At 49.8% G+C, this 12,157-nt stretch overlaps 1 protein-coding gene across 2 annotated transcripts in view; it reads left to right on the top strand.

The window, feature by feature from the left end:
- Window positions 1–2: 2 nt before the first annotated feature.
- The window catches only part of ABCG5 (ATP binding cassette subfamily G member 5), a gene marked incomplete at its 3' end in the record, with an annotated part of 15,843 nt that continues 3,688 nt past the window's right edge, over window positions 3–12,157 (top strand). Inside the window, exons 1-11 of one of the 2 annotated variants that reach the window (XM_084901520.1) lie at window positions 3–288; window positions 890–1,011; window positions 3,608–3,744; window positions 3,833–3,931; window positions 5,555–5,687; window positions 6,099–6,238; window positions 6,969–7,098; window positions 7,762–7,975; window positions 8,052–8,257; window positions 9,031–9,169; window positions 10,405–10,590. In XM_084901520.1, coding sequence (XP_084757646.1) covers window positions 143–288; window positions 890–1,011; window positions 3,608–3,744; window positions 3,833–3,931; window positions 5,555–5,687; window positions 6,099–6,238; window positions 6,969–7,098; window positions 7,762–7,975; window positions 8,052–8,257; window positions 9,031–9,169; window positions 10,405–10,590 — 1,652 coding nt within the window. In that variant the 5' untranslated portion in view covers window positions 3–142. Of the gene's footprint in view, window positions 289–889; window positions 1,012–3,607; window positions 3,745–3,832; window positions 3,932–5,497; window positions 5,688–6,098; window positions 6,239–6,968; window positions 7,099–7,761; window positions 7,976–8,051; window positions 8,258–9,030; window positions 9,170–10,404; window positions 10,591–12,157 lie in introns of both variants that reach the window. The other variant, XM_084901519.1, reaches the window with a different exon arrangement.

The following is a 12,157-nucleotide window of genomic DNA, read 5'->3' as shown; positions in this document are numbered from 1 at the left end:
CCCTTCCCGCCCCGGGGCAGGCCGAGCCAGGGACTCGGGGCCAGGTGAGGAGCCGGCGGGCCGTCAGCTGCTGGCTCCTCCGCCCAGGCCGCTCCGGGAGGTCAGGCCCCAGAAAACCCTCCGTCTCCGCTGCCCGGTGACCATGAGTGAGCTCCCGGCCTTGACCCCCGTGGGGGCCTCAGGACTCCAGCTAAGCAAAGGCCCCGGGGGCTCCTCGGAGGAGATCCCTGCGGCTGCATCTAAGCCTCGGCACAGCCTGGGCGTCTTCCATGCCTCCTACAGCGTCAGGTAAGGCGGGCATGGTCCGGGGCACCGGCCCGCTCACCCCTCTGCTGGCCTCTCGCTAATGGGGGGCCTGTTTGGGGGCTTGGGCTCCCTCCTCAGTGGATCGAGGTGGAGAGAAGGGAGGGAAGGGCTGCCGGTGATAAAGGAGGAACAAGGGAGCACGACCCCTCCTCCTGCCAACAGGACCTGGCAGCTATGCCAGACACGGCAGCTGTGCCCTGCCTAGTGCCCCTGTGCCCCGTGCCCCTGGCCGCTTCCCATGTGTCCCCCTTGTGTACGACCTGTTGGATGTGGATGGAGAGTGCTTGGGGACTGGGGATGCTTGCAACAGGAGGTGCAAAGAAGACTGGTGAGAAAAGGCAAGGTCAGCTGAAGGGATAAGCAGCGTGCTGCCTGCCACCTCCCAGCCCGGCCAGAGAGCCGAGCGCAGAGCAGCTGCCGGCCGGTGCTTTCCAGAGGGGATCCTTGACTCCACTTGCCAGGGTCCGAAGAGGAGGACACTGAGGCTGAAGCACCCTTAGCACCGTGTCCAGACATCACTGGCATCAGTGCTGGGGGACAGTGTGGCCCCTTCCAAGGCCCCGCTCTGCTTTCCCCTTTAAAGCTATCGCGTCGGGCCCTGGTGGGACATCGCATCTCGCCGGCAGCAGTGGAACAGGCAGATCCTCAAAGACGTCTCCTTGTACGTGGAGAGCGGGCAGATCATGTGCATCTTGGGGAGCTCAGGTAAGCGTGAGGGCGAGGAGCACTCTGAACTCTCGCTGGGAATTCAGGGAAGGCTGCGTGGCTTGTCTTGAACACCACCTCGAGGAAACAGGCTTACGCTGTAGCAGAGTTCCTAACAAGTGTGATATTGGAATGAAATCTAGTGACAAGTCTGACTGTGAATGCAAGCGATCTGGTTCTCATAGAAAGATCCTTGGAAAAAGTCCTGCCTAACATGTAGGTTCATTCATACATATTTTTTAATGTATTTTTATTGATCTCAGAGAGGAAGGGAGAGGGAGAGAGAGAGGTAGAAACATTAATGATGAGAGAGCATTATTGATCTGCTGCCTTCTGCATGCCCTCACCTGGGATTGAGCCTGCAACCCAGGCATGTGCCCTGACTGGGAATGGAACTATGACCTCCTGGTTCATAGGTTGACGCTCAACCACTGAGCCACACCAGCTGGGCTAACTTTTCTTTTTAATAATTATAACATACTTCTTTAAAAAGAACAAAAGCTGTTATTTGTACAATATAATAACTTGTCGCTTGTTGCCTCCCTGGTGTAGGATAAAACCGGGCGGCATGCAGTACACAGCCGGGAATTGAACCCACCTTCTCAGAGGCCAATATGATGGCTCACGCACATCTCAGGGGGACAGTGGGTGGGGTTCTTGGTCTGGGGCTCAGGGGCTGGATTCTGATGACACCTAATTGTGGTTTTACGACAGTGTCCATCCTCTTATGCTGAGCATGGATTCTCAGTAGGTGCGAGGGTTCCACAGGTGTGGGAGGTCTCTACCTCACTTCCTGCTCTCTCTTCAACGACTAGGACAGGGCTGGGCCCAGAGTAAGTGCTTCATAAATATTTGCTGAATGAATAGATAAGCAAATGAATCCATGTTATGAATTACTCTTAGTGTTTCATAAAATGACATGATCTCATGATCTAAAGCAGCATTATTTATTAGATCTTTATTACTGAGGCACAAGATGGCTTCGGTGTTCAAAGTCTCACTAAAGAATGGTCAAGTGCAAGTTTGCCTCGGGTCCCCCAACGCTCCAGGGAAAGGAACTCCATTTCCCTCATTATTTGCTATCGATTAGGACGTAGATTCTGTGCTGCATGTTCCCTCGAAGCAGACTAGTTACAAACGATTTCTGTCCTCTTAGACAAGATAACCCCAAAGGTCATGGTTTTATTGCCCCGTACGGCATTAACCTTTTTTGTCCCCCCCCCCTTTTTATTGTAATAAAATACACATAATGGAAAATGGCACATCCTAACCATTTTTAAGTGGTTAAGGTCATTGGGATCAAATATCTAGGGTGTCCCCCAAAAAATGTACACACATACTTTGAATAACTATAAAGGCAGCGTTTATTAAAATACACTTATTTTTCAGAATTGAGCTATCCGCGGTTAAAGTGTGTTTACATTTTTGGGGACATCCTGTGTTCCCAGTATTGTGCAACATTCGGGGAAATGCCCGCTGTGTATGGCAACAAGCAAGTCGCCTTGCTGACGGACCGCGGGGAGGCCGGCTTTGATGTAGGGATGGGACTGGCATCCAGGCTCCTGGACACTCAGAGCTTCTGTCGGAACTGAGATTGGGCCCCAGAACTGTAAGGCCAGGCAGGCTTCAAGCTAGAGGTGCACATGCAAGGTCCAATCAAGTGACTGGGACATTTCAGGGCACCTATTGGGCCTTGAAAGACACAGCCCCTATGAAGTCACCTTTGTTTCTTTGCAATCTCTCTCCTCTCTCCCCACGTTGACCTCTACTCAAGCAGGTTGGGGCCAATTCTGAGCTTGGTCAGTCCTTGGGTAGAAAAGAGGATGACTCTACGGGTGGGCTTCTTCATCTTTGTATCCCCCCTCCCTCCAAAGCAACAAGCAGTTTCCTTACAAATATTTGAACAAAAGATCTTCTCCTTAGGGTTGTACAAGCCACCCCATTCAGGCAGCTTGTCCACTCCAGCTCTCCGTGGGAAAGTTCTGAGCAACAGCCTGCGGGGTTAGGCCCGAGGCTGAGGCCAGCACGGTTTCATCAGAGAACTCTCGAACCTAGTGCTTTTCACACGCTATCATGCCTGGGATGTACCCAGGGATCTTGTGTTAAAAAGCAGCACCTGAGTCAGCGACTGTGGGCAGGGCCTGAGAGGCCGCACGTCTAACGAGTGCCCAGGTGATGCTGATGTGGCCTGTCCTCAGCACACCCTGGATTAGGGGGGTTCCAGGCAGTGTCCCCTACTTTGAGGAGCCACCTGACGATCCCAGGGGGCCACAAAAAGAAATCCAGATATCTTAGGACCAAATGTTTCAACAACAACAACAACAAAAAATCCTGGTTTTCCTTTTACTTTGAACGTACGTTGTCTTTTTCAATGGGAACCGGCTTTAAAAGCAAACACACGTGAAAGACCAGGATGAGAGAAGTGGCTGTGCCTCCTGCCACTCAGGCGACAAGCAGCACAAGCTCATTCGCGCCACCAGAATTTTGCTCAGGAGAGAACAAGTCAGGGTGGACCCTGGCTGGCCCGCCGAGGCCTTGGGGAGCCCCTGGCTGCCTGTGGCGGGGCTCCCCCAGGGCCTCCTCTGCTCGCCCGCAGGCTCCGGGAAGACCACGCTGCTGGACGCCGTGTCGGGGCGGCTGCGGCGCCGGGGGACCCTGCTGGGGGAGGTGTGCGTGAACGGCCGGGCGCTGCGCAGGGACCAGTTCCAGGACTGCTTCTCCTACGTCCTGCAGGTGAGCACGCACCCCCCTCTCCTCCCCCGGCCCGGGCCCCGGGGTGCGGCCCCGCTGACCCTCCTCTCCCGATGCCTCCTCCCTGCAGAGCGACACGCTGCTGAGCAGCCTCACGGTGCGGGAGACGCTGCGCTACACGGCGCTGCTGGCCGTCCGCGGGGCCTCCCGGGCCTTCGTCCAGAAGAAGGTGGGTGCCGCCCGGCCGCCTGCCCGGCAGCCCAGGGCTTCCCAGGGCCCCCAGCAGGGGCACCGAGGGGCTCACCCCCTCTGGCTCCGCACCCACTCTTTCCTCCGTTCCCCGCTCTTCCCTCGTCACAGCCTTTCTTTTTGAAATCTAGACCTGCACTGCCCAGTGTGGCAGCGCTGGTCCCAGGTGGCTTTGAGCACATGAAATTTGACAGGTCCTAATTGAGGTGTGGGGTGAGTGTGCCATACACAATGAATTTTTAAAAATTTGAGAAAAACAGAACACACTGCTTTATACATGCATGTTTAACCTCCCCCTACTGCTTTGTATCTGTTTAGATGTGTTCCTCCTTTTGGTCAAAGCTGCGTCTACGCTGCTGATCCCACCCCTGTGTCCTCTGGAACACTGTTCCCTAACTCACCCCCTTTTACTCCAATCTAGTGTGTGTGTTTTTTAATGTATATTTTATTGATTTTTTTACAGAAAGGAAGAGAGAGGGATAGAGAGCTAGAAACATAGATGAGAGAGGACCACCGACCAGCTGCCTCCTGCACACCCCCACCAGGGATGTGCCCACAACCTAGGCACATGCCCTTGACTGGAGTCGAACCTGGGACCCCCCAGTCCGCAGACCATCGCTCTATCCACTGACCCAAACCACTTTCGGCTTGTTTGTTTCTTTAACGCAGTGCTTTCTTTTTTCATTGTCTCATTAGAGCTATAGGGGAACAAAGCTCACTGCCATATAAATCGCTGTTCTCAGTTCATTCTTTCTGCTTTGCCCTCAGAGGGGGACTGGGTAAGGGGAGAGCCAGAACTAGAGATTGTTGGAGGGTCTCTGGAGAGGGGACAAGCTCAGGGAGAAAGGAGAGGGAGGAAAAAAACCACCACCTGTGATTAGAGAGTCAGTAAGGAACCTTTTTAGTTGTGGGGGCTGAGAATGCGGAGTAAGGAGAGGTTTCGGGGAGCTGAGGGTGTGAGATAAGTAGACTGAGGGGAATTGGGGGGAGAGGACGTTTTAAGAAGTGTGGCTGTGGGTTATAAGCTGAGTCCCCTTTTAAGTCCTTAAAGAGATTCAGGTAAAGATTGGCATTCCTTTTCGTTGCTTTCGATAGCGGGATTATATAGTTCTTTGATGCAAAACCGCCCAGAGATCGGACCACAGGGGACTCCGGGTCTTATTTGGGTTACGTAAGGGAAATCAGGTTTATTTCAGACCAAATGGGATTTAAAAAATCTAGCGAAGTTTCGAAAACCAAACATGAAAGGGACAAGCTGTGTTGTGGCTGTGCCTTTGGGGGACTTTTCTCTGTGGGTTGGACTGCCTGCCTCTCTGAAAATAGGCATCCAGGGACATCTCCCCCGTCTCCTGGGGAATTTCTCAGAAGCGAAGGGAAGCAGTTGTTGCTCTAAGGACTTTTTTTTTTTTTTTAAAGGCAATTCCTCTTGTTTATTTTAATCAGCTGCGTGGATTATGTTGCGATTAGAGCCAAGTTGGATTTTCCTGCGATAGGCATGCTCTCCCCGGGTGGTGAGGCTGAAAGCGGCCTCTCCTGCCCCCTTCAGGCTGAGGATGGAACAGCAGCCCGCGGTGACCAGCCTTCCTGGGCTCTGTCCCCACAGGTGGAGGCGGTCATGGCCGAGCTGAGCCTAAGCCACGTGGCCGACCAACTGATCGGCAGCTACAACTTCGGGGGCATTTCCACCGGCGAGCGGCGCCGGGTCTCCATCGCGGCCCAGCTCCTCCAGGACCCCAGTAAGTGGGACCGAACTGCCACGAGCTGCTCCCAGGGGGCCTTTCACCTCAGGCCCTTGCTTTCTTCCTATTAGGCCCTTTCCCCACAGGCTCCATTTGCAAAGGGGCTTGCACAGGTGTTTCCAACCAAAGACCCAGTTTTCTTGAAAGTCCTATGTGGTTCCTGATACGCTTTCCTCATCCAAGTGACCAGACAGCTCTGGGACTCAGAAGCACTCATTTGTTCACTTAGGGGGTCCTGCCCTGTGCACCCCCCACTTCCTCTAGGAGCAGTGCCCCTGTGTCTGCTGTGTAAGCCCTGAGCTTTGGTGGGACTGGAAGTATGTATGAAATGGCAGGAATTAAAGCAGGGTGTGGAGGCATACACTTAAAATGCCGAGTGGCTGATGCCTGCCCCTTCTTTGCCGGCAGCGATCATGCTGTTTGATGAGCCGACAACAGGCCTGGACTGCATGACCGCAAACCAGATTGTCGTGGCCCTCGCAGAGCTGGCCCGCAGGGGCCGCATCGTGATCCTCACCATCCACCAGCCCCGCTCCGAGCTCTTCCAGGTGAGGGCCCGTCTCCTGTTCCTGCTCAGCTCGCCCAAGGTGGTGCGTGCGTGCGTGTGTGCTGCTGAGGAACACGGGTAGAGATTAGTTAGTGCTCACCACGCAGAGCAGCTGGAGCCAGTAGCTTCCGATATGGGAAGGGCAAAGGAAGGAAGCTCACTTCCTTCAGCACCTGCTCATTTGACCCACACAACCATCCCGTGAGGTGTATGTCCGCCTTTCTACTTTACAGAGAAGAGTGAGGCTTAGAAATGATACAACACTGAGCCATGGTCACACAGCTAATAAGAAGCTGGAATTGGAAGTCCAGTTGGCTTCAAAGACTGTTTTGTGTGCTTTTCCCCCCACTAAATCAGTTTTGTTTTTTCCCCAAAATTTCAATTTATCCTCCCAGGATCCTTTTAGGGATCTATTATTTGCCTTTTGTAGATGAGGATCTAAGATTTAAAAAAAAAAAAAAAATTGTCCAAGGTGACTCACTCACTCAGTGGCTCGACTGGGACTCAAAACCAGGTCCATTGGTCAGGTCCAAGTGTGATGCTGGGCACAGGCTGGATGCTCAAGGGTACCCACACTGAACAGAATAGGGGTGCATTTTGCGTGTCTCCCTGGGGTGCAGTAAGAATACTGATGCATGGCTGAGGCCATCGAAGGACGGACTGCTTGGGACTGTTCTCACAAGGGTGTGCTGACTTGATTACGCACTGATAACCGTCTGCTGTCCAATCAGCTCTTTGACAAGATCGCCATCCTGAGCTTCGGAGAGCTGGTTTTCTGTGGGACACCGGGGGAAATGCTGGAGTTCTTCAGTGGCTGTGGTTACCCTTGTCCCGAACACTCCAACCCGTTTGATTTCTATAGTAAGTTTTTCCTTCACCGTCCCCACCATGAGAAATGACTTCATCATCCCAGATTTCTCCTGCACGACACCAGCACTACTCGATTTTATTTTTGCTTTTGTTTGAGTGTTTTTAATCCTCAAGAAATTAATTTGGCTGCGTCAGTGAACTTGCCAAAACCTCTCAGAATGAAATGGGGGATCTCTTTTAAATTGGGCATGCCTTCTTTGTCGAGAAAAATCAGCTGAGGTTCTGAATTCTTCCATACAATCTCCATGAGGTCCTGATGGCCCTGGTGGTAGTTTTAAGACAGTCTGATTTTAAAGGTGGGCATTAACAACAGGTATTATTCTGGCGGATGAAGTATTTCAGCTAGTACTCCTAGACCAGTGGTTGGCAAACTCAATAGAGTCCAATAAATAGTACAACGATTGAAATTTCTTTTGAGAGCCAAATTTTTTAAACTTAAACTATATAGGTAGGTACATTGTTATTAACTCAATAAGGGTACTCCTAAGCTGGCCTTTGCTAAAAACTCAAGGGGCCAAAGAGCCGCATGTGGCTCTTGAGCCGCAGTTTGCCGACCACTGTCCTAGACCAATGATGGAACCTAGAATATTAGCCATTGTGTATGAATGTGCATTTAAAAACACATGGGTTATTTCTTTTGGAAAAATATTTTAGTGGACCTGACATCAGTGGATACCCAAAGCAAAGAACGGGAAATGGAAACCTACAAGAGAGTCCAATTGATTGGATCTGCCTACAGAGAATCGGCAATTTACCAGAAAACCTTGGAGACTATCGAGGGAACAAAACACCTGAGAACGTTACCAATGGTTCCCTTCAAAACCAGAGACTCCCCCGGAACGCTTTCTAAACTGTGTGTCCTTCTGAGGTGAGAGACTCACCCCATTTTAGGTGCTTCCATCCACCCACCAAAGAACGGGAATTAAAACGGGGTTGTCTTTCAGGAGAGTGACGAGAAACTTAACGAGAAATAAGCTGGCAGTGGTTATGCGTCTGGTTCAGAATCTGATCATGGGTTTGTTCGTCATTTTCTTCCTTGTACGCGTCCAGAACGATGTGCTCAAAGGTGCTGTCCAGGACCGTGTGGGCCTCCTGTACCAGTTTGTGGGTGCCATGCCGTACACAGGCATGCTCAACGCAGTGACTCTGTGTAAGTGCCCTGCCCAGGAGGTGCCGCCCTGGGGCCGGGGGACGGGGGAGCTCCTCTCTCCCTGAATATCTCCCATCACCTTGCAAGACTCCACCATTAGCAGGGTATTTCTCTGAGCTCAACCTGGCCTTCTCCAGATTCTCTCTCTGGGGAAAAGCAACTACTGAACTACTCACTCTTACTTAGTGTGTTCAACCAAGTGCAGGTCTGAGGGTCCCTGAGGACCAGGGAAATGTAAAGTATGAGGTACTGATGGGCAGGGTTATCCCTGGTGTCCTATCTTGGCCGGTAGGATGTGCAGTCCAGGGGGCCCAGATACCTGGCCAAGTTGGTGCTGCTACCTTCGGTTCGAAGCCCATTTTAGGACAGCCAGAACCTAATTTTCCAAGTCAGTGGGGATTCAGAAGCAATACCTAGTTGCTTGATGCTCTGTGCCAAGGTCCTGCACAGAGAGAGGTCAAAGAGGCTCTCCTTAGTCATTTGTGCCCCTTTTGCATGCATGTTATTGAATTGGCGACACCCCTCCCCCCACAGTAGGGAGAAGGAAGTAAATTATGACAAATTTGCAACCGTAAGGTCATTCAGATCAAGTGTAGACTTCTAGGGTGGAGCTAACTCCCTGGGTAGCAGCGCCCCTCTTTCGCTAACTTGAGAGCCCAGCTGGTCCTCACGATCCAGCTCCAGCAGACCTCAAGTGCAGCTTGGGCTAGCTCTCCCTCCCTCCCTCCGCTGTGTGGTGACCGACTGTTCTGCAACCTGCCTTCCGTGCCCAGTTCCTGTGCTGCGAGCAGTCAGCGACCAGGAGAGCCAGGACGGCCTGTACCAGAAGTGGCAGATGCTGCTGGCCTATGTGCTGCACGCCCTCCCCTTCAGCATCATTGCCACCGTGATCTTCAGCAGCGTGAGCTACTGGTAAGGGGTGTGCGCCGACTTCCTATGGGCCCAGCCAGCCAGTGGGACCTAGCGAGAGAGCCCTGAGGTTCTTCATACTTTCCCATCGGCACTGCTGTTTGGTAGGAATATTAATATTAACGTGCTTGATGACCGGTGGAGTCCCAGATCCCACTACGCCAAGTGTGGACTACACAGCGTCAAACCTCCCCTAAATCTGTAAACTGCCACATACCAAAACACATCTGGCCCTAATGTGCTTCAAATAATGGGGTATGGACATAAGCAAATCTTCAAATAACTTTAATTCATAAAGTTTAAGATTAGTATTACAAGGGAGCACAAATACCATGCTAAGGAATATAATAAAAATAATAGTAATAGCTAACCTATTGAGCCCTTGCTTTATGACAGGCACTGAGAGCTTTAAATATATTATTTCATGTCATCCTTGCAGCCATTCTATGAAGGTGATATAATTATCCTTGTTTGTAGGCAGGGAAACTGAGGCACTGTGGCCTTCCCCATCGCACACCCTTTATCCCAAGTTAATCACAGATGAGACCAAGAGTCTACTTGTTTGGGTGAGGGTGGGGGGGTGGGGGCTCTTGGAGGTTTGATGGAGGAGAATTTGAGAGACAGCAGCATTTCAACAGATGATGGAATCAGAAACAAGGGCCTAGCAGGGGAAGGAGCAGCAGGGACCTAGGTTCAGAAGCAAAAACACGGAAGAAATTTCAGTTGCATTGTGGGGAATGAAGGGTTGGGAGAAGTCACGAAAAATCTGACTGCTGGCCTTAGAGCCCAGTAGGGGAGGTGCTGAATGCCAGGCTAAGGGGCTGAAGTGGATTTGATAATGGGACATGGCAGAGGTTGGGTGAGCCCTAGCATTAGGGTAGTAGGCTAGCTTGGGGAGGAGGGGTGCTAGCAAGGCAGAACGTGGTTATTTATGGAGAAGCCAGGAGAGTCCAATACCCCTAACTCATTGTAGTTGGCTGTGACTCTTCCTCTGAGAGCTGAAGGAGCCGTAAAAGGGAAAAGGCTCTCATTGAGTTGGAGCCAACAGAGACAACTGGCGATAATAAGTGGTCTCAAATGCTGGCTCTGTTCCCAAAGGCCTTTCAAAGGGGAGTCTGACTTGCCTGCAAACTCTTCTCTACCACTCACAGCCACGAACTCATTCATAGAAGGCAAGCATGGTATTTTTCTTAAATGATAACCCTTAGAGAGAAACTAAAGACCCTGTGTGTTTTTAGGACTCTGGGCTTATACCCCGAGGCTGCCAGATTTGGATATTTCTCTGCTGCTCTCCTGGCCCCCCACTTAATTGGTGAATTTCTAACTCTCGTGCTACTTGGAATGGTCCAAAACCCAAATGTGGTCAACAGCATAGTGGCTCTGCTCTGCATCGCTGGGGTGCTGGTGGGATCCGGACTCGTAAGGTAAGCTAACACACTTCAAAGGATTTAGGTTGTATGACTTGTTGTTAATGATCAGCTGATAGTGATTATTATTGAGAAATTCCAGAGAAGAGCTGTGACACTAGTTAAAGGTATCACCTTATAGTCTGGGGTTTTATAGTGCTTGCTAATCATTATTGCATAGACCTTAAACTGTTTAGTATTTGTTCAATAAGGTGTCTTCACACTGAGAATCAGGAAATGACAATTTAGGCTTGTTATCAATATGATTCACAGGTATAAACCATTATAATAACAGGAAGAAAAACAGTCCAGAAAAACCCACAGTCCATGTTATAAGCTAAATAACATGCATTTAGTTCATGTCTGCTTCTGCATTGGCGAGTCTCTATTCCAGTTCCCAGCCCTCACTTTCTTTTTAAAAAAAAATAAAAATATTTCATTGATTTTTTTACAGAGAGGAAAGGAGAGAGAGAGAGAGTTAAAAACATCAATCAGCTGCCTCCTGCACACCCCCCACTGGGGATGTGCCCGAAACCAAGGTACATGCCCTTGACCAGAATCGAACTTGGGACCTTTGAGTCTGCAGGCCGACGCTCCATCCACTGAGCCAAACCGGTTTTGGCTCACTTTCTTTTAGAAGTAAAAAGAAGCAGGTGAGAAAAGAGCCTGTGGGATCACAGACTGCAAGCAAGCATCAGAACTAGGACACTCAACGAAAGTTAACGGCAATTAGCTCTCGGTGACATATTTTTATTTCTTTCCTATATTTTGTGAATTTTCTATACTGGACAGGCATCATTTTATAACCAAGAAAAAATATATAAGTAAAAAAAGAAAAGTAGCATATACAATATAATTTTTTATATTAAAAAGATATAAACAGAATAATATAAAAATAGTCTAAATAAAAAGGAGATAAATACATGCAAAAGTAGTAGCAGGAATAAGGGAAAAGTTTAGAAGGTTAAAAGTGATTCCAGGCAAGTGACATAAGTAGATCTAATAAGTAAAATGGAGGAAAAATGGAGATTTTTTTTACTTAAAAATAAACAAAAAAGCTGCATTATGTTTGTATGTTTAATTATTTAACTCTCGGAGCAATTGCATTCAGGGAGAAAACTAACCTCAGATCTAGCTCAGCTCCAGCTGCACCGCTGTGGCTCCCTAAGAGAGGACTGGCCCTGGAGTCTGAGACTTCCTCCACCTCCTCACTGCCAGTGGCCCTGGGCAAGTCAGTTTGCTAATTTACAAAGCGGAGCCAGCTGCCATTGGATCATGAGAAGCAAATAATAATATGAAAACACGTCATATGCTGTAGGGAGTTATACAGAGTTATATTATAAAGCGAAATGAGCTGCAGATTGATCAGTCACGGAGGTTTTTTTTTTCTTCTTCTTGTTTTGTTTTTAAAATAACAACGCTGTTGCGTTGTATTTGTCTATGGTGCTTAGGTTGATCCCTAGCATCTATGAAAAATGCACAAATCAAATCATCCCAAGGTCACAGAATCAAGCCAGCAAAGTATAGACCCAACCTTGGGCAGCATCTTCTGTTTCATATTTCGATCATTACGGGTTCCAATCAA

Source organism: Pipistrellus hanaki (assembly GCF_964339955.1).
Source record: "Pipistrellus hanaki genome assembly, chromosome: 12".
Classification (NCBI taxonomy): Eukaryota; Metazoa; Chordata; class Mammalia; order Chiroptera; family Vespertilionidae; genus Pipistrellus; species Pipistrellus hanaki.
Note: the sequence above shows the minus strand (reverse complement) of the source record. Positions and strands in the feature narration are given on the sequence as shown.